The following is a 22,496-nucleotide window of genomic DNA, read 5'->3' as shown; positions in this document are numbered from 1 at the left end:
GCTAACAATAAGCCACTGACAAGATCGTCGCCGATCGAACCAAGGACCAAGATTGTAACAAAGGTGAGGCTCCAGCTATATTTAAAGTTGTCTGATTTTCCTAACGTTTTCCAGTTAGTTTATTTATCTTATTACCATAATTTCCTGGTTTCACATTTTTACAATTAACCTTTATAACAGGAACACGAACGCAGAAACGTTGAGCACTGTTAAACATATCCATGCTCTTTAGTGAGACTCAAACCCATGATATGTTCCGCTCGACTTCATATACTGAACATACTAATACACCATGATGCCCAACAGAAAGTTTTTTGACGAAAAAAATAGACATAACATTATTTTTAAAAATCTGAAAATATGAATGCAATTTTTTAAATTTATACTAGGGCTCTTCGATAAATGATGATCATTTTCTTATTACTATATTTTTGGAATAGAAAACGTTTTATATTCTGTGTATAATCTAAGGTAAGATACACCAATGGTAAAATTTACGCCACTTCCATAAAACGTTATATAACTCCATCCAATTCGAATATTTTTTTTTTTTACTTATTTAAATATGGAGAGTTATCATATACTTATTAGAGCTTATTACTATTTACTACGATAATAATTCAAATTATTAGATACTATTTTAGTCACTTAGGAGCACTCTATTTACCAATAATTGTTATTTGCTTCTCAGCAATTCCATACACTTTTAAATTACATGGTGTCTTTTTGAAATATATTTATTTATAAACAAAACCTTGGTAACGAGACTTGTTATCATAGCAACCAGATTATAACATATAAACAAACATTTTACCTCTAGTGGCAGCAAAATTAAAAACAGTTTCAGATCATAATTATTCATGACATTTTTTATTTCTTCTTCTTCTTCTAAAATTATAGATATTGCTAGATAAAATAACATTTTTGCCCAACATATTAAATAAGATAAAAGTAATAAATTCATGTTATCGTATAAATGGTTTCCCAACTATGAGAATTCTTAAATTGGTTTACAATTTAGGAAATAATCCTTGGACTGTACCATAATAATAACTCATTTAACAATAACTTTGTAAATATTCTGTACAATGATATTTATTGGACAGTTCTTTCTGGAGAACTTTCAAAACACAATGCAAAATTAAACCTCTAGTTGCTCGAAATAAATATATAATTTTGCGTTAATTATTAATTTTCTGTAATTCGGGCTTATTTTGGGCTCATTTTATTATCACACGAGCTCAGATGAAGAAAAGTGTAATGAAAACTGTACGTGCTGAGCAAAATGGGGTGCTACGATTTTTAAAACATAGAAAGTCTATCAATATATATGTCCAATAATAATAATAATAATAATACTTTTATTTTACCATATTAGTTTACAATGTAAGAGGTTACAAAACAAGAGATATTAAACAATAAAAGTAAAATATTATTATTGTATATAGGCCTAATTATTATTGTAAAAGATTCTTATTGTATTATATTAATGTTTAATATAATACAATAATAATATTTTACAACAATAATCTTGCATTTTTTCCGCTCTCGTTAATTGGTTGGTTGGTTGGTTCCAATTTTTCTGTCCCGTATCAGCACTGTGGCTATATGAGACGGGCACTTCTCTTAAGGTGACAACTCAGCCACTACTTGGGTTTGTATCCGCGGTTGCGAAGCCCCCAGTGGGATTTGAACCTGCGATCACGAACGCCAAAGGGCAGCACACCCTCTTGAATTGTGCGGGATTATCACGGATCATTTGTTTCACTCTATTTTTCTTCTTATATCGCGCAGCAATCTGAAAAAGATGGCTGCTGGCACACGTATTCAAGCAGAAGTCAGAGCACACGTGATGTGTTGCGCTATAGGAATTACCTTCATTATCATTGCATGAGTGGGCAAAATAACTTCCTTCTTCCTAACTTAATGAAAGAGCAATGGCGAGACAATTGAAATCGACGTGTGCTGGCCAACGTATTTCCAGAACACCTCTTCGCGCCACCATTAACTATAGATAGACCTACACCTGAACGAAGAACGGAACCGCAGCGGAAGTTCCAAGGAATCCTCAAGACCAGCATTAAGATCTACAAACAAGGAAGATTTAGCAGTAAGAGTCCGTAAAGGTCCTGCAGCAAGTGTTCCTAATGTGTCAACACCATCGAATCTAACACCTTCTGAACCCCAACCACTCAATTTACCCTGATGTTCTAAGTTCTTGAGGTCTAACCGTAAACGTGTTCCCGGAGCATCATTCATGTTTCATCATCCGAAATGATGCCTCCCCCATACACTGAGAGAAAGACGCAGCCGAAAAAGGAGAAGAAAAAAGGAAAAACTGTCATTTTGACGGGCTTCTCATACAAGCTTCAACTTCAGACAGCTTAGAAGAAAAGAAAAACAAATGAAGGAAAGAGGAACAAAGATGTACAGAAGACAAAAAAAAAAAACCTGAAGGAATGATAAACGAATCAAAGAAAAGGCAACTTTATAAAGATGCCAAAAAGAACAACAGACAGAAAATAAGCGTCCGAAACCAGAGAAACCCAAGGAATAGATGTGGGATGACTACAGTGAAGAGGATGACAATACTGCTTTCATTTTCTGCTATCAGCTTTACTCGGATTCCAAGGGTGGTGAGAAATGGATCGAATGCATCCAATGTTGTTGTTGGGCCCATGAAAGCTGCTCTGGGGATGAAGAAGAAGATGACTATTTTACTTGCGACTTGTCAATAGGCATTCTATTACAGCAAAAAAGTAAAGACAAAGACAATTAAATTTAATAACAACACATCAACAAATCTTTTAGACTTAATCTATTTCTTGCTTGTCTTGCGTTCTAGAAATTCCTGTCATCTATCCGATTTTGATTATTACGAAATCTACCGGTGTTATTTAAATTAGCTGACTGTACCTATTGTACCTACTGTACTTTAGGATCATACTTCTTATTTCTAACCTGTCAGTCTCTATTAGCTATAATAAAGTCATATTCGAAATTAGCTAGCAAAATACTTTTAAAATCTTCATAACTACTTAAACCATTTTTGATTGCTCTGTACCAAATTGCGCACGGTGGCAATAACACATGAGGTAAAATTTTGAGAAAATTGGACTTATTAGTACCGCTCAACTCACATTCTTCTTCCACTTTCCGATGAAAGTACTTGCAGAAATATCATCTTAGTTAGCAAGTTTACATCACTAAATTTTATCGGTACTTTTAGAGATTTAATATTTCTAGATTTTATAGGTTTTAATTTTCAAGATGTTACGTGAATATGTTTCCTCGCTGTTTTTCTACCTTCTCACTATGTAGATGAGCTGATTTCTTCCCTTTCTATACTTCCCCAGTGAACTTCTGTCACGTTATGACGTCAACGTTTACATCCGCTCATTGTTACCAACAAAAATTTTAACATTTCCACTAAACATTACAAACAAAATACAAAATTATAAGTAGTACTTTCAAAGTTACAGCTTTTTACTTTTCTGCAGGACTTTTGGAAGACTCTGTACAGCATAATCCATTATGGATATTTCTTACTAATCTTCGGAGTTAGGTCTCCTGGGCGGGAACATCATTTAATATATAACGTCAGCACTAGTTCGAATATTTTTTACTACTTATTTTCAAAAGATGGAGATTTATCGTAGTTTATACTTATTAGAACTTATTATTTTACTACAATGATAATTCAAATGATTAGTCACTATTTTAGTCGCTTAAGAGCACTATATTTACGAATAATTGTTATTTGCTTCTTAGCAATTCCATACACTTTTAATTCATATGGCGTCTTTTTGAAATATATTATACTTATTTATAAACAAAACCTTAGTAACTTGACTTGTTACCACAGTAACCGAAATACAACGTATAAACAAATATTTCACCTTTAGCGGCAGCAAAATTAAAAACATTTTCAGATCATAATTATTCATGACAGTGTTGCCACAGTCCTAGCTCTGAAGTGGGCTGAATAATAGTACCAAATTGAAACAAAAAGGGCCAAATTCATTATTTTATACCAGTGTGATGTATGGCACTATAACACGAAAATAAAAGAGGTAAAATTCTAGAATACTTCTCCCCCCCCCCCTGTTCCAAGAGTCTAAATCAAGAAAGTACCCTTTTAAAAAATTACTTTTTAAAAACATCCAAATAGGAGAACCCGAACAAACTTGGTTTAGAATCCTTGAAACGACACATAATTTATACTTACTTGAGCACACACTGGTCTTCTTCAGAATATTCAACACTTGATTCAACGTGCTTTTTATTTATTTATTTATTTTTTATTTTTATTTTATTTTATTATTTATTTATTTATTTTTTTTTTGTAGATTTCAAGCTAAAATTTCTCGTCTCTTTCATGCGCCCATCTAGTGTTGTTTTCCAGTGTAGTCTGAATTACGAATATTCCAAACAAAGTTTGTAGCGTTATGCGGTACAACGTCACTGAATGAATATTCAACAGCATTTTTTAAGAGTCCAACACACAGTATAAGTAACGTAAGAAGTAGGAAAAATCTTACTGACATTTATGAAAATGTGACAAGTATTTGTTAAATGGTGCTGAGTTGGGTAGAATTGTACCAACTTTTTCACAAAAGGGACTGAAAATGCCAGCGTGGTACCAACGGACCGATGAATGACAAAAAGGGCTGAATTTGGTACAATTGTACCAAGTGTGGCAACACTGATTCATGACGTTTTATATTCCTTCTTCTTCTTCTTCTAAATCATAGATGTTGCCAGATAAAATAACATTTTTGCCCAACATATTAAATAAAATAAAAGTAATCGTTTTCGTTGTAGTGTATACCTCTGTAAATTATTCTTTATCGAACAACCCTCGCAGAAATACCGTATAAATGAAACAACATTAAGCCTAGTCAAAGAAGCTAATATATAGTTGTTAATAGTGAATAGACTTAATAGCTAATCATTCTTTGCCTCTACGAAAAACCTCAGCATGTAATAATTAATGTCACAGGCGTCACAGTCGCGTAGTACAGACGGTGACCATTTATTCATTAATATCTTGTACCACTTCTTGTAATGACATATTAGTCTTATTGCTTTCTTTCTTTATGATTGGCATCAATCTTATATTTAAAAGAAAAATTACATTATACTCCTTTCAGTGCAGTTACATGTTATGGAAATTATTGTGTGTAATCCAAACATAAGTATAGTAAATACTAATGATTAATACAAACCATTGTATGCCTTGTCAGTTTATATTGCAAGGCATAATTCAAATAAAACATAACAAGAGTGATGCATTAGCGTTAAGTACTGCCTACGTTGAGCACACTTTCTACTGAATTAATAAAGAAAACGAACGACATGTGGCTATAAATGAAGGAATATTTCTTGTAATGGACAGGCATCGTTTTCACACGCAGTTTGTATAAAGTGTGTATTCTATTCTATTCTTTGCTTCCTCCAATGCAGTTTAACTTCTTCATCAACAAAGAGGTATACACATATTCACCATAAATTTACCCACAACATTCTATACTTTTGTTCCTACTTGTTTGTTTCTGGGTCCAGGAATTCAGCATTACAGGCCCAAAACGGAAAATCAACTCTAGAACTGAATATATTAAAGGTATAGTAATGATGTTACTATATTTCATATATATTCTAAATTTCCATCAAGTATATAATCTGAAATTAAAAGGAATAATTACGTATTGAATTAACATTACTGTGGATTTTGGTATCTCTATGTAAATATTTCAAATACACAGCGGTGCTATTCAGCCGGTTGCACCGGTTGTTAAAATATTTCCAGTTCCCAGAACCGTTTGTTATACGTAGACATAAGAGTAAGTTTTACTCAGTGATACCAAAGAACAGTAAATTTTAGTTTAACTATCTTTGTTTTTAAAAATTCTTACAGGTACAGGGTTAAACATAGTGGCGTATTTAGGGGGTGGCTATCGGGCTCAAGCTCCCCCCGAAATCAATTTTTTATATGTACTTCATTAAAATTCGTCGGCACACAAAAGGAAAAATGTGTTTATTCACGTGTTCTGCATAGCCTCCCCCCCAAAAAAAAAACAAAATCCTAAATACGCCACTGGTTAAACATATAATCTCTCAGAACAAGGTATTTCTTAATTTCAGATTCTCTGATATCAAGAATGAGAACTGGTATCACATGGGTGTAGTGGTGAGGGTTATTTACATGTAAAATGCATACATACCATTATCAACAATTGTTGATCCATTACTGGATTAAAGTCTTTCTAATATTTTTGACAACCATGTATTTTGGATAATTCGTTTCCAAGATATTCGTAGTGCTACCTAATTTCGTCACACCACTTTGTTTTAGAATGTTGTATAGGTCCCTACTTGCCACTTGTGGTATCCAGTAAAAAAAAATGTTTTTGTCCACATTGTATGGATTGTTTCCTAAGAGAGTTATGCCTATATATCTACCTATCCATCTATTTACTCTCTCTTTCATATATATATATAGTGAGAGAGAGAGAAAGAGAGAGAGAGAGAGAACCGATTGTAGTATTGCATCCAGAATCCGAACACACCAGAAAACACCAATAACGTTATTCATGTGTGTGTACGTTTTCCAGCTCTCGGACAACACATACGCTTTGTCATTCAGTTATCTGAAGCTATAGCGGAAGTATCTGGTTGATTTTCGCCACTAAATTTATGCTTTTCAACCTCTTTTGTGACATTGTTTAAGGAGTTTGATTTACCAAAACCCCTTTACGCAGGGTGTTTCAAAACAACACCGACATCGTTTGGGAGGTGATTCCTGACACCAAAATAAGAAAAAGTATAGACCAACCTGGGTGCACAAATGCTTCCTTTCGTAGTTATGTGCTGCCGAAAACTTACAAAAATGAAATTTAAAGGTCTGTAGGTCCAAAACTATGGGACCTACCATAGTCGACTCAAGACTGCACTTACGAACTAATAGTGTCCTATCCAAAAATCCATGTTTCAGAATCCTAAGATAGGCAACAGTTTTTATAGAGGGAATTTGGCTGCGAGCATATATTTTGAAGTACTCACCAACTACCTCTATAAAATTGTTGTGGAAGTCCTGCAGGCAGTGGTGCTATTCAGCCGATTCGGACCGATTCGCTAGAACCGGTTGTTAAAATATTTCGAGATCACAGAACCGTTTGTTATACCCAGACATAACAGTAAATTTTACACAGTTATACCCAGAAACAGTAAAGTTCAGTTCTTTGTATTAGTATATATATATATATATATATATATATATATATATATATATATATATATATATATATATATATATTTTTTTTTTTTTTTTTTTTGGATATTCTTACAGCTACAGGGTTAAACATATGGGGCCTTATGCAGAGTCGTTCTGAAGCTTGATTAATGCCATACTAAAGAGTTCGGCTAACATAGGTTTCATGCAGTAGCCAGGCCTTTAGTATGATGTTAATCATACGTCAAAACGACTCTGCATAAGACGGATGATCTCTCAACACAAAGTATAAATTAATCCAATGTTCTCGGGATTCCTGCCAGAGTGCTCCTGTGCTTTCGTTACCATACAGCGGCAACATCTTCAGAGCTATATGTTGGAGTGTGCTGGTCGTACAACTTATATTGTGGTCTTTGGAAATTGCTGTGTTTCTATTGGTTGGTTTTGTTGGCCAATGGCGTGCTCTGATTTTGCTGGTGGAAACTGCTCTCTGATTGGCTGATGGTTCTTTTCGTAGTGAGAAGCTGGATCCAGATGTCAGGTAGATGATAACCTTCGTCTCTGTTGATGGATGGCTTGTATGAACGGATGAATAGAGATTCATGTATTTTCCTGTCCCAGAACTGTTTGCTTTCCTTTAGTACTTCAATTTGGTCCCACATGACTGTATGATTGTATTGTATGCAGTGTTCGGCTATTGCAGATTTTTCAGGTTGTTTAAGTCTGGTGTGTCGCTGGTGTTCTTTCATTCTGTCTTCAATGTTCCTTCCCGTTTCACCTACGTATGTAAGTGGTGTTACATTCACAGGTGATCCTATAGATGCCTGGTGTCTTTAATCCCAATGGGTCTTTTGCAGTTGGTAGTAAACTTTTGATCTTCGGTAGAGGGCAGTGTACAGTCTTGATGTTGAATTTCTTCAATAGTCTTGCTAGTTGGTTGGAACTTTTTCCCATATATGGAATAACTGCAATATTTTCCTTGTCTGCCGTGTTGTCCTCTTTAGTGGTGCAATTTCTGCTACGGTATTTTCTCATGGCTGTCTTGATCTGTTTCGACGAATATCCGTTGCATTTGAATACCGTTTCCAGGTGAGACAGTTCTGTGCTTATATTATCTGGATCTGCTATTTGGTATGCTCTGTGTATTAGAGTATTTAACACCCCCATCTTCTGTGCAGGATGATGAAAACTGGTCGCATCGAGGTAGAGATCAGTGTGCGTGGGTTTCCTGTAGATTGAATGGCCTAGACTTCCATCTGGTTTCTTGTATACGAGTACGTCCAGGAACGGGAGTCTTCCTTCTGTTTCTGTTTCCATAGTGAACTGGATGTTGCAGTGTATAGAATTCAGATGCTTCAGGAATTCGTCGAGTTTCTGTCTGCCATGGGGCCATATGACGAATGTGTCGTCTACATATCTGTAGAATACTTTAGGTTTGTATGTTGCTGTTTCTAGCGCTTTGTGTTCAAAATACTCCATATAGAAGTTCGCTATTACTGGAGAGAGAGGAGAGCCCATTGCCACACCGCAACATCCAGTTCACTATGGAAACAGAAACAGAAGGAAGACTCCCGTTCCTAGACGTACTCGTATACAAGAAACCAGATGGAAGTCTAGGCCATTCAATCTACAGGAAACCCACGCACACTGATCTCTACCTCGATGCGACCAGTTTTCATCATCCTGCACAGAAGATGGGGGTGTTAAATACTCTAATACACAGAGCATACCAAATAGCAGATCCAGATAATATAAGCACAGAACTGTCTCACCTGGAAACGGTATTCAAATTCAACGGATATTCGTCGAAACAGATCAAGACAGCCATGAGAAAATACCGTAGCAGAAATTGCACCACTAAAGAGGACAACACGGCAGACAAGGAAAATATTGCAGTTATTCCATATATGGGAAAAAGTTCCAACCAACTAGCAAGACTATTGAAGAAATTCAACATCAAGACTGTACACTGCCCTCTACCGAAGATCAGAAGTTTACTACCAACTGCAAAAGACCCATTGGGATTAAAGACACCAGGCATCTATAGGATCACCTGTGAATGTAACGCCACTTACATAGGTGAAACGGGAAGGAACATTGAAGACAGAATGAAAGAACACCAGCGACACACCAGACTTAAACAACCTGAAAAATCTGCAATAGCCGAACACTGCATACAATACAATCATACAGCCATGTGGGACCAAATTGAAGTACTAAAGGAAAGCAAACAGTTCTGGGACAGGAAAATACATGAATCTCTATTCATCCGTTCATACAAGCCATCCATCAACAGAGACGAAGGTTATCATCTACCTGACATCTGGATCCAGCTTCTCACTACGAAAAGAACCATCAGCCAATCAGAGAGCAGTTTCCACCAGCAAAATCAGAGCACGCCATTGGCCAACAAAACCAACCAATAGAAACACAGCAATTTCCAAAGACCACAATATAAGTTGTACGACCAGCACACTCCAACATATAGCTCTGAAGATGTTGCCGCTGTATGGTAACGAAAGCTCAGCACAGCAACACTCACTCTGGCAGGAATCCCGAGAATATTGGATTAATAGTAGACGCCAGCAAAGCTTTAAGTTCATATTGACAAAGTATAAATGTTTATTTCTTAATAAGAAATGCTCAAATATCAAGCATGAGAACTGAGTGTAGTAGGGAGAGTTCTTTATATTTGAAACGCAGACATACCATTATCAACAATTGGCGATTCATTGCTGGATTAAGGTCTTTCCAATACTTTTTGACAACTATCTATCTCGGATATTCGCAATGGTACTTAATTTCATCACACTACCTTGTATTAGGATGCTGTATAGTTCTCTTACTTGTCACTTGTGGTATCCAGTAAAAAATAATTGCTTTTGTCTATCTTGTAGTGTGTACGTCTTTGTTTTCTAAGGGAGTTCTTTCTCTCTCTCTCTCTCTGATATATATATATATATATATATATATATATAAATATATATATAAATATATATATATATATATATATATATATATATATATATATATATATATATATATATAGATAGATAGATAGATAGATAGATAGATAGATAGAGGGGGAGGGAGAAACGTTTGTTAAAAATTAGAATAGCACCACTGCCCGTAGAATTCTGAAACATGGATATTTGGAAACATGGATTCCCTAGACCCTAAGTGAAGTCTTGAGCCGACTACGGCAAATCCCATAGTTTTGAAGCTATAGACCTTTGAAGTTCAATTTTTTTCATGTTTTCCGCAGTATATAACTCCGAAAGGAAGCATTTGTGCATTCAGGTTGGTTTATACTTTTTGTCTTATCTTGGTGTCAGGAATCAACTCCCAAACTTTGTCGGTGTTGTTTCGAAACAGCCTGTATATCTACTCTGTCCGTGTCATCGTCTATTCGGGAGACAAAAATCTCGAGAGCTACTTAATGAATCTCGAGAGCTACAAAAATCTCGAAAGCTACTTAATGAATCTCGAGAGCTACTTAATGAATCAGAATGAATTTTGGCCAGGAAGAAGAGGTTCAAACCTTACATGGGAGGGTACCACAAATTGTCGCTAAAATCTGATTGCCACAAAGTACATCTGATAGAGCATCATGAGAAATGAACATTAGGAAAATTTAAGGTGCTTTGGACCAGAAGGATAGGAGCTACGGGGCTTCAAAATTTGAATATCCAAAAAAATTATATAATGGAATTATGTAAGTTTAAAGTAAATATTGTGCCGGTGCTGTGTCATCAGTTATAGCTCAGAATACGAAATAAATAAATGCAACCAAATGGGGATGGAACTGATGCACAACACGGTACTTAACTGTAAAATTGTGGTTGAATTTAAATAAAATTCAAATGTTTCTAATTTAGAAAATGACTAGTTGGGGAAAAGGGTGAGAGAAAGAGAAAGGTTATGACTAAAAGATAAAGGATGAGCACTAGCCTGATAGATCCAACAGGGCTGGCGTCGTCCTGGTCATCTGGCACGATGAAAGGTTTGCCGTGAAGGAACCTGGATCTTCTGGTAACAGCCAACAACTGGAATTCAATCCTGCTGGATTGCTAGGGGCGTCGAACTCTCTCCATGATGCGTCTCTGGAATAATGCTTCTTTAGGATGTCCTCTTACATCTTCATTACTCTAATCACAACTGACCAAAGTATCTGCGGCGATGAACCGGCAGAATGGTATTCCTTAAACTTGGAGTCGGTGGTCCTCCAATGGTGGGATCCGCTTCTCTCCGATGATCCTGCACCTGTCTCAACTTCGTGACGAATACCCCTTGTTGTTCTGTTTCTCGTGGTTTTGATCAATTCAAGAATGATGACCTAATCGGGAAGTATCAGGCTGTGCTTGAAGGTATGAGGAAAGGAAAGAAGTAAGCTAGTCGAGTTTATTTAACAAATATGCATTTACAACAGGTGTCTGAGAATGTACACTTCTAGTCAAAGTTTTCAAAAGTTCATGTTTCTTTATATCCAATACATAGTTACTTCACAATATCTTGAAAACCGTTAAAGCAATCAAAACAAAAGTTGCACAATATAATGAGAACAAAATGCTTAATCGGAAACCATAATAGTGTTGCCATAGGTGAAGCAGTGTTGTTCCAAGCAGACTTGCTCCTTACATCAGTGAGTGCTGTGTTTTCCTAAAATAATACGAAACGTCAAATCATATACATTACAGAGATTAGACGAACAAGGAATAAAACAAAGATATTGTGTTTCTCACATAACGCCGTTGATTTCATCATGTCACGCCGATGTATTAATGACAATAATGTATTTTGTTACGTGTAGGGAAAGTTCACCTTGAAATCGCAAAGGAGAATCATTACTCCTACCATCAAGATGTGCTATAAACTCTATTCTGGATGTGCAATCGCGGATCAAGACAAAAGTTGGACAACCCACATTTGCTGTTCAGCTTGTGCTGTTGACCTTAGATCATGGCTTAAAGGGAAGAAATATTCAATGGCATTTGCTGTCCCATTGATATGGAGAGAGCCAAGAGACCATGTAACAAACTGCTATTTCTGTTTTACAAACATTTTAGGACATACATCTAAAACTAAGAAGAAAATTGTTTACCCAAATAGCTCTCGGCCCTGAGACCGGTCCCACATTCAGTAGACCTTGCTATACCAGAGAAACCAGATAACTGTGAATTGAACATTAGTAACGAATCTGACACAGAAGATGCTGTGATGAATTCTGAGGTTGCACCACAAGATTCAGAATATATTCCTCCAAATTCAAATGCGATTCATAAAATGACACAGTGTGAACTAAATTATCTTGTACGGGATTCAGAATTGCCGAAAAGGAAAGCAGAACTACTTGCTTCTAATGTAAGATGCAACAATATAATTACTATGAAAAATATGTGAAAATTTCGATATATCGTTATCGTGAAAAAGAATTGGTACAATTCTTTTCCACAAGTGACAGTATTTCTTATTGTTACAACATTGATAGCCTATTCAGTGTGTTAGGATACAAGCATAAGCCAGAGGAATGGTGCCTTTTCATTGATTCATCGAAGGTAAGCTTAAAAGTTGTCCTTCTTCATATTTTCTGTGATTTACCTTGCATCTCTATTGGATATTCCACATGCATGAAAGAATCCTACGAATACCTGAATATTCTGCTTGACTGTGTGCAGTACAGCAAATACTCGTGGAAAGTATGTGGAGATTTCAAAGTTATTGCTCAGTTACTAGGAATGCAAACAGGCTATACAAGATTTTGCTGTTATCTATGTGAATGGGCAGTCGTGCAATATACGATCATTACGTTGTAAAAGACTGGCCTCGTAGAGAATACTATCGAGTGGGAGAAAAATGTGGCACATCAACCTCTTCTTGAGCCACAAAACATTATTTTGCCTCTTTCACACATTAAACTTGGGTAATGGAAAATTTTGTGAAGGCAGTGGATCAAACAGTGAAGTCTTTGAATACGTCGGACGGAAATTTTCTGGTATTAGTAGCATGAAGCTCAGAGAAAGAATCTTCATTGGTCCTCAAGTCAGAGAACTTATGCACGATGTGACATTTTATGAACTCTTAGAAGGCACTAAGAAGTTTACATGGGAAACATTCTGTGTAGTTGCTGAAAATTTCCTCGATAGAAAAAAGATCCAAACTATAAGGAAATGGTTCAAAATCTAATCTATGCCTACCGAACGATGGGTTGTAATATGTCTTTAAAGATTCACTTTCTGAATAGTCACATTGATTGTTTCCATTCTAACTCAGGCCATGTGGGTGATGAACATGGTGAAAGGTTCCACAAAGACTTAGCTACCATTGAGAAGAGGTACAAGGATAAATAGACACATTCAATGTTGACAGATTTTTGTTGGTTCTTAAAAAGGGAGACAAAACAAAATCACAACAGTTCCGCTTCTTGTTCAAAGTGGTTTCATTAAAGCAACAAGAGTTTTAGAATGTACGGCATAATTCAACATTCTGATTCATATATTTTCAACTGCCTGATTTGAATAAGCAATGCAATGGTACAAATAAATGTAAAATTAAATATTTCTTCTGTTTTGTGACTGCTTTGTAATGTATGCTTTCGTACCTATTTTTCTTAGTTTCTCTTACAAAATGCAAAACTTTGCTCTAATCTAAGTGTAATTTTAAAAATAAATTGAGTTTTAAAAATTGAAATATTGTATTGTACTTCATGTTACCCCTAAAATTTCGTATTGATTCATATACAAAGGTATATTGCAATATTATTTTATATACACTAACCGTTACTGTTTCTCGAGAACTGTGGATGATAGAGCAAATAAATGTAAAATTAACCATTTCTTCCGTTTTGTGACATGCTCTGGTACCTATTTTTAAAAACTTTTTCTTACAAAATGCAAAAATTTGCTCTAATTTAAGTGTAATTATAAAATTAAATTGAATTAATTGCAATACTGTATTATACTTCATATTACCCATAAAATTTCCTATTGATTCATGTACAAAGGTAAATTGGGATATTTTATACACTAATATTTACTGTTTCTCGATAACTGTGAGTGATAGAGCAATACTAAGAACAGATCCTGAATCAGGAGGTCAAAATCTATAAAGATCACCTTCTTTCATCGAGGAAGCAAAAAAAAAAAAAATCTGTAACACAGTGTAATTACTTTTCTTTCCTAAATTTGCCCAACGTTACCATCTCTGGAGAGTACTAATTAACCCGTAAGTAGTCGCGCTATTTTTTGTAACGTAAGTACTCGCGTGGGGGTGCCACAGACCCCCATATTTTTTGTTGTTTTCTTAGCTGTTAATTAAAATATTGCCGTGAGAATCGCTAGAGACATTCCTTATAACCTTTCTTTACGGGTCTTGATAGAATGCTTGTTCTATTTTAGGAAGATACTGTAAGTGGTAGCAGTATAACCAACTCCATTTTCAAGAAAATCACTAAGGAAACTTGCTGGGGGTCCAGGAGACCCCCACGCGAGCACTTACGGGTTAAGAATTATTTAGAGACTGGATGGAATATGTTTAATAAGAAGAGGACGTTGTAGCTGGGAAGCTAAACATTTTAATGCATTGTTCTGAATATTTAATGTATTTTTAATATTCTTCATTATTGTTAAATCATTATTGCATTGTTAAAAGTAATTTGTGTGTCACTATTATGAGTATGCGTGTCATTAAAAGAAGACAACAATAGATGCAATCTGCTGCTCAACAGCATGCTGTTTTTGTTTTATGTACACATACATAAATAAATGAACCATGTATTAATGCTAAAAGAATAATGTGTTAATAAGATGCCAACATATTTCGAACTTGAACATTTTCTTTTCGTATAGTAATAAAGAAAAATAACAATTATAGACAATTATAGATGATATTAACAGATTATTTCTTTTTCAGAAAAGCGGAGCTCAAACTGCACCTTCTCGGAAGAATGACAATACACATCGTACTTACACATATTAGTTTCTTATTACATTTAATATGTAGAGGAGAAACTTATGATGCCCAAGTTCAAATTTTGGAAGATTGTAACAAAATACATGATGATTTATCTTCTTTCGTAGCTGCCGTTTATGAAACAAAATTTTCAATCAGAAAGCAAATTACAATAGTAGACCTAAACAACAATTTAGTTTCAAATGAATTTGTTTCTAAGATTAGGCACAAAGTGTTAGTTTCAATGTTGATTAAAAGTTCAGGTACGTTAGGGAAGATGATGCCGTCATTTGAATTTTCAAGACCATTACCAGCAGCTGATATAGTTATTGTGCTGTTTGACAGTAACGAAATAGTGAATAAAGCAATCGGACATTCTAACATTATTACTAGTGAAAACACCAAAGCAAAATTTGTGTTTATTTTATTATCTTACAATAGAAGAAAGGATAGTGATCTTAGTTACTTGTTAAAAGCATGTTGGAAAGTTAAAATGCTTAATGTCGTGTTTCTTACTTTAATGACTGATGTTAATCATGCATTTAATTGCAAGTCACCAAGAACAAAGATAACGACATGGAATCCATTTTTAAATCAAGTATCATCGAAACTTATCATCTTGAATAAAACTAACCAATCATTAATTGAAGAAATTTTTAATGAAAAAGTTAATGATATGCATGGATATTTGGTTACCACAGTCAATATGATTTCAAATGTAATGCCATCTATTTACTATTCAGTAAGTTCTCAAGGAGTGGTGAAAATTTCTGGTTATTTTCATAAGTTATTTCAAACTTTTGCTGATACAATGAATTTCTCTATGACATCTGTGGTAACATATGATACATTATTGAAAAATATGAAGTTGGGAAATGGTTCATGGACACCAGGTCCAGTTAGAGATCTTGTTACAAACAGAGTTGATTTAGCATATTGTCCATTTCTAATGACCTCGGAAAGGTATCAAAGCTTAGAATTTTCTATTCCAGTTGCTACACAACCTTACATTATTTTATTACAGAAAGCAAAGCAAATTTCTAGATGGAAGGCACTATTGCTTACTTACGATAGGACTGTGTGGTTATTGATTATAATTTTGATAGCTATTTTCTGTTTATTAATGTGGTTTGTCCAAAAATTAGAAATCCATCAGCGCTCGAGACATACAATAACAGATAACATTATGATGCATATTTCTGTTCTACTAGCAATATCAGTTCAACAACCCACCTCAGTTGCTAGCAGGATTCTATTTTTCTCCTGGGTGTACTTTAGTCTTGTCATTACAGCGATATTTCAAGGTAGACTTGTTAGTTTCCTTACGCATCCACAGCATTTCAAAGATATTGATACATTCAGTGAACTAGCCAATTCTGGTATTAATATTTATGGATATGCTGTTGTTAGAAACTTCCTTAATGATAAAACAGATAAAAATTTAATCACACTACATGAAAGATTTCATCCAATTACAGATATATCTAGAATGTCTAAACGTTTGTTGACTGATGGAGATATTGCTGTGGCATCTTCTAAGCAAACTTTAGAATACGCAATTAAAACAGTATATAAGTGTTTTGAATGCAATAATCCATATCACATTATGATGGAAAATTTTGGTGTTCAATTTATTGGATTTGCAACTTCTAAATCGTCACCTTATATGTCAAAGTTTAACTTGATAACGAGAAGGCTTCATGAAGGCGGTCTCATTCAAAAATGGTACCATGACATTTTAAATAACGTGAGCCTTCAGAGCACATGTTATCACCCCTGTGCAGCTGAGTCTGTGACAAGCTTCTCAATACAACATTTGAAGCCGCCTTTCCTTATCCTTATTTCAGGACATATTATAGCTTCACTTTCGTTGGTCATCAGCATATTTCTCAGAAAGATTGAAACTAAGTTCATGGAAAAATGAAAATAATTAAAAATAACTTTATTTATTTCTGACTAATTTGCAATACAGTATAACAGGGACTATGAACTGCTAGACAGATTTTAGTTGGGTTATGTTTCGGCAGCATATTGACTTTCGTAGACATTGTTTCTAAATTTCTAGACTGGAAAAATGGAATACGTAAGCATGATTTAAATCTGCTAAATCTCACAGTAATTTCAAATTTCAGTCAACAAATTCAAAATTCAAACTTAACGAAGGACTTAATCAAAATTAATTTTAAACGACATAATTTTATTCATAACAGTTTCGGAAACTTTTTAAAAATGTTAGTCAAGTGTGGCTTTATAAAGACGTATAGGGGTACCCATCTATACATTTAACTGAATTTACTATGTAATTTATCGTAAAATTGGTAGCAAATAAAGAATGATGTGATAAATAAAAATATAAAGCTATGTATCTATTCTTAAAAATGAGTCTCAATCTAGAATCTTGGATGTCTTAATACGGTCACAAGGAACCGAATATATTTTCCATAAGTAAAAGCTTTGCTTTGTATATACTTAAACACAAACAAACTATTTGCTGAGCAAAACAATATATTCACATAAAAAACTACATACGTGTTACAGTTTTCATAGTGTCTAATGAAGCCAAAGTGTTAGTTGGCGAAACTGTAACACGTATGTAGTTTTTTTATGTGAATATCTTGTTTTGCTTAGCAAATAGTTTGTTTGTGTTTAAATCGACTATATTTATTTGACACTTATATGGTACTATATAATAGTATTGTTTTTTTCTGCTAAATATAGTTTCTAAAATACTTTTATAATACTGTAAAACTCTTCTGAACGATTACCCCTCATAATCACCAAATTTTAACTGAAACGGAATTATAGCACGGAATTATATATAAGAGCGATGTGTTATAGAAGACCAATCCTCTTTCTGACCAGCGATTATCGAATTTTGCCAGTAAATGTTACTTTTACCCTGTTTAAGGCGTTCACGTTACTATTAACACGATTTTCTTAAAGTGAGACTTGAATGAACTCTGAGAAGTTATAAAAATAGTTGGTATGTCATATGGGCAATACTGAGACAAATTGCATTGTTTATCATTAAGAATTTATGCCTGTAGATTATTTATGTAAGGAAGCGATGAATATGCACTTATTATGGTGATCGCCATAAGGATCCTTATTTTCTCTCCCACTGATGATGTTAGGAGTATTTTATTTTCGATCTTTTTATGTCGATTCTTTTACAAAATAACCGTTTTCCCGTATTGTGAAATTTATACATAGCTAATAAACACTTTCCCTTATTGACACTTTTTCCTATTCCTTTTATTTTGTAGCTCTAAACTTTTCATATTGTCAATGTTTCCGCAACCTGTAAACTTTAATTGCCTTATGGCGAAGCCCTAAAAAAATTATTATTTTATTATTATATTATTATTATCTTAGGCAACACCTCAAATCAAACTACATTTTATGATTTTAAAAAGATAGATTTTCTAGGTACCGGTATATATATAATGGAATGAAGGAAATGTGTCGGATAGATACAGAAAAATGTGATATTATCATAAAGACCAAAGTTTTGTACAACAATATATATGATGTACAATAAATAGATATATATGATGTACTAAGAAACCAATTAGTAATAGACCTACGTTGAAAGTCTCCTGGGTGAATATGAACTAAAAACTTTGATAAATGAGAAGACTATATATTTTGTCAAACAAGACAAACGAAAAAAGAGTACATGGTATCAAGATACTCAAATCTACGGAAAATTGTCCAAAAATATTTAGAAACGAGAAAATCCTCTTATTTGAGTGTGGAGAACAGTATTATCAATATACGTATACAGGGGTAGACTAAAAATCTTAAAATACTTCATACAGAACAGATAAGTTTGGCCTTCCACTGTACAACACGTGTTGCGGTTGCCGATCGTTTTTTTGTTTTCAATGTGTCATGTGGATCTTCCTCTTCCGTCAGCAGTAACCAGTTCGCCTGTGAGTGTCGTGGTGTAAAAGTGGTGCGGTAAAATGGGCGACCTGACAGACTTCCAAAGAAGCATAATCGTTGGTGCTCGTCTGGTTGGAGCTTCAGTGGCAACTGTGGCAAACATTGTGGGGGTACCGAAAGGCTATGTGTCCAATGTCACAAGTGCATACACAATTCATGGGCAAACGACGTCTGCAAAGCATAACAGTGGTCGAAAGACAATCTTGTCAGATAGGGACCGGAGGGCATTAAAACGGATTGTAGCAGCTAAAAGGAAGACCACTGTAATGAAAATTTCGTCTCAATTCAATTCCGTCCTACAGAACCCGGTTTCATCGAAAACAGTGCGACAGAAACTTCATAAAATGAAAATTCATGGCAGGGCCGCTATCGCCAAACCCCTGGTCACAGCAGTAAATGCGAAGAGGCGTATTCAGTGGTGCAAGGACACCAAGGCGTGCATTCATGAGCAGTGGAAACAGGTAATGTGGTCCGATAAATCGACCTTTACCTTGTTTCCAACAACCGGTCGTGTTTACGTATGGAGAATACCGTCGCAGGCCTATGATACAGACTGTCTGCTCCCAACTTGTAAAGCATGGGGTTGGTTCTATTACAGTATGGGCAGTGATATCGTGGTTTTCTGCAAGGCCCATCATAGTTCTGCATGGAATGATGAATGCTAAGGCGTATGAGGCCATTTTGGGGAACCAGATTCTACCCATGGCTAAAATATTCTTCCCTGATGGTGATGACATCTACCAAGATGATTTGGCACCCTGTCACGCTGCAAAAACTGTGAAATCATGGTTTGAGGAGCATGACCAGGAGCTATCAAACCTCCCCTGTGTCCCACAATCACCAGATCTGAACATCATTGAGCAATTGTGGTCTGAGTTAGAAAGGCATGTTCGGTCTCATTACCCTCCACCAGCATCCCTTACGGAACTGGAACATGTTTTGGAGGAACATTGGTACAAAGTTCCACACACCACGATTCAGGAGCTGTATAGGTCCATTCCACGTCGGATTCAGAATATTTTGGACTCAAAAGGAGGCCCTACACCATACTAGGTATGATTTTCACACTTTTGCAAAACTTTAGATTGTTTGTCGTACCCCTGTATATATATATATATATATATTTGAAAAATATTTAATGATTCTGATGGCAAACAAATACAAACTGAAATGAAATATAATGAAACTTTAGTTACACAATGATGATGATGTAGAACTGTTTAAAGATGCTTTTAGTAATAATACAAACTGTCATGATATGAATTCTCCATCTCCAATTAGTAACTGTGGTTTAATAGTGGTACCTAATGTTACCAAATCTGGTGTAATTCAAGCAATTAAAGTAATTAAAATAAGTACTATTTTTATTCCATTCAATATCCTTTAATATGTAGTTAAAGCTGTAGTGCTGAATTATCAACTGTACCAGCAAATATATTTAACGCGTTCCTGAGAAGTGGTGAGTCACCTTCAAAATAGAGACAAGTATACGAATACATTGTACTAGTACTCAAATCAGATGATCAGAGAGACATATAAAAGGCCAATAACATTAGTCAATGGATTTTGCAAAATATTTGAAATTATTATATAAAAACATTTATATTTTAATGTAAAAAAATTAATTAAGTGAATTTCAGCACGGGTTTTATAAAGGGAAATCGATTGTTATAAATATTGTACATTTTGCTGATTTTACATATATAGCACTTAAGAATAGATTAAGAATAGACACAATATATATTAATATGTCAAATGGTTTTTGATTCTATAGAGCATGAACTTCTAATCCATAAATTAACAAGCATAGGCCTATCTTTTTTGCTCATTCACCGGATGAAAAGCTATCTTGTAGACAGAAAATATACAGTAAAAATTAGTCAATTCTAGTCATGGTTGTATAAAAAATGGCATACCTTATGGATCTCCTTCGAGATCACTTGTTCTTTCCCTGTTTATTAATGATCTGCCTGAAAAATAATCATTCAACTATCCTGTTATATACTGATTACTTGAAATTACTTAGAATAGTATGTAATGAATACGAATAGTAGAAAAGTGATCGATCTGGAACAGATTAGGCCATATTAGACTATAATAGACCAATCCAGGTCTCACCTGATCCGAAGGACTCGATATTCCACTGTCACACGATCTTCCATGTCACACGTATCGCCCAGCTATGAAAAATCGAACACCGTTCTCTTTTACGACCCCTTTCTAGGGGTGTAATCGTTCCCTTTTATGAGCACTTTTTCAACCCATACCAGGGGGTACTCTCTTTTTCAACTACTACATAACATAGCAGAAATTACTTAACACTATGAACACAGAGACTACAAACATCTATTTTAGCAGCGCCTCCTATGTAACATAACAAACTAACATAACAGGCAATAATGGGGGGTGTATTCGTTCTCTTTTATGGTCACTTTTTTCAACCTCTATTTTAACATAGCAGAAATTACTTAAGACAATGAACATATAATCCAATCAGAAATTACAGACTAACTACGAACGCAACCCCTATGTACAAAAGAGTATTGCCCACTTTTAACCACTATTTAACATACATACATATGACTATGAACTAATATTACATAAGATTATATAAGACTATGAACTAATATTACAACCCCTATTTAATACAACAAAGAATATGAACCAATAGCAGGAGTGTATTCGTTCCCCTTTATCAACCCCTATGTAACAAAGCAGAAATTACAAAATCAATCATCAAGTACTACATGTCCCAAAAGTACTGACCATCGAGGTCCAAAAGTCAAATATTTAAACCCGAATAACTCGTAAACGGAGGCACTTTTTGAAATGCTGTTTCCGCATTTATTAACAGGTCAACCAGTTACTACAAGTTCCAAAAGTACTGACCATCGAGGTCAAAGGTGAAATATTTAAACATAAATAACTCGTAAACGGATCCACATATTGAGGTGGAGTTTCCACGTTTAGTAACAGGTCATCTAGTACTACATGTCCCAAAACTGCTGACTATCGAGGTGAAAGGTCAAATATTTAAACGCAAATAAATGTAAACGGAGCCCCATATTAAGGTGGTGTTTCCACATTTCACAACAGGTCATCTAATACTACATATCCCAAAAGTACTGACCATCGAGGTTAAAGGTCAAATATTTAAACATAAATAACTCGTAAACGGAGCCACATATTGAGATGCTGTTTCCGCATTTAGTAATAGCTCATCAAGTACTACATGTTCCAAAAGCACTGACATCAAGGTCAACGGTCAAATATTTAAACTTAAATAGCTCGTAAACGGAGCTACATATTAAGTTGGTGGTTATACATTTAAAAATAGGTCATCTAGTACTGCATGTCCCAAAAGTACTGA

At 34.8% G+C, this 22,496-nt stretch overlaps 1 protein-coding gene across 1 annotated transcript; it reads left to right on the top strand.

Annotated features, from left to right (window-relative positions):
* The first annotated feature begins 15,455 nt into the window (after positions 1 to 15,455).
* Positions 15,456 to 17,102, top strand: LOC145679522 (glutamate receptor 2-like). Its single transcript, XM_081750101.1, has one exon. It carries the CDS (start codon positions 15,456 to 15,458, stop codon positions 17,100 to 17,102), a length of 1,647 nt encoding a protein of 548 aa, XP_081606227.1.
* Positions 17,103 to 22,496: the final 5,394 nt, after the last annotated feature.

Source organism: Thermobia domestica, chromosome 2 (genome assembly GCF_964235325.1).
Source record: "Thermobia domestica chromosome 2, izTheDome1.hap1.1, whole genome shotgun sequence".
Classification (NCBI taxonomy): Eukaryota; Metazoa; Arthropoda; class Insecta; order Zygentoma; family Lepismatidae; genus Thermobia; species Thermobia domestica.
Note: the sequence above shows the minus strand (reverse complement) of the source record. Positions and strands in the feature narration are given on the sequence as shown.

Bases quoted from the DNA above. Each gene is read 5' to 3' on its own strand.
- LOC145679522 (XM_081750101.1), top strand. From the start codon at position 15,456: ATGATGCCGTCATTTGAATTTTCAAGACCATTACCAGCAGCTGATATA.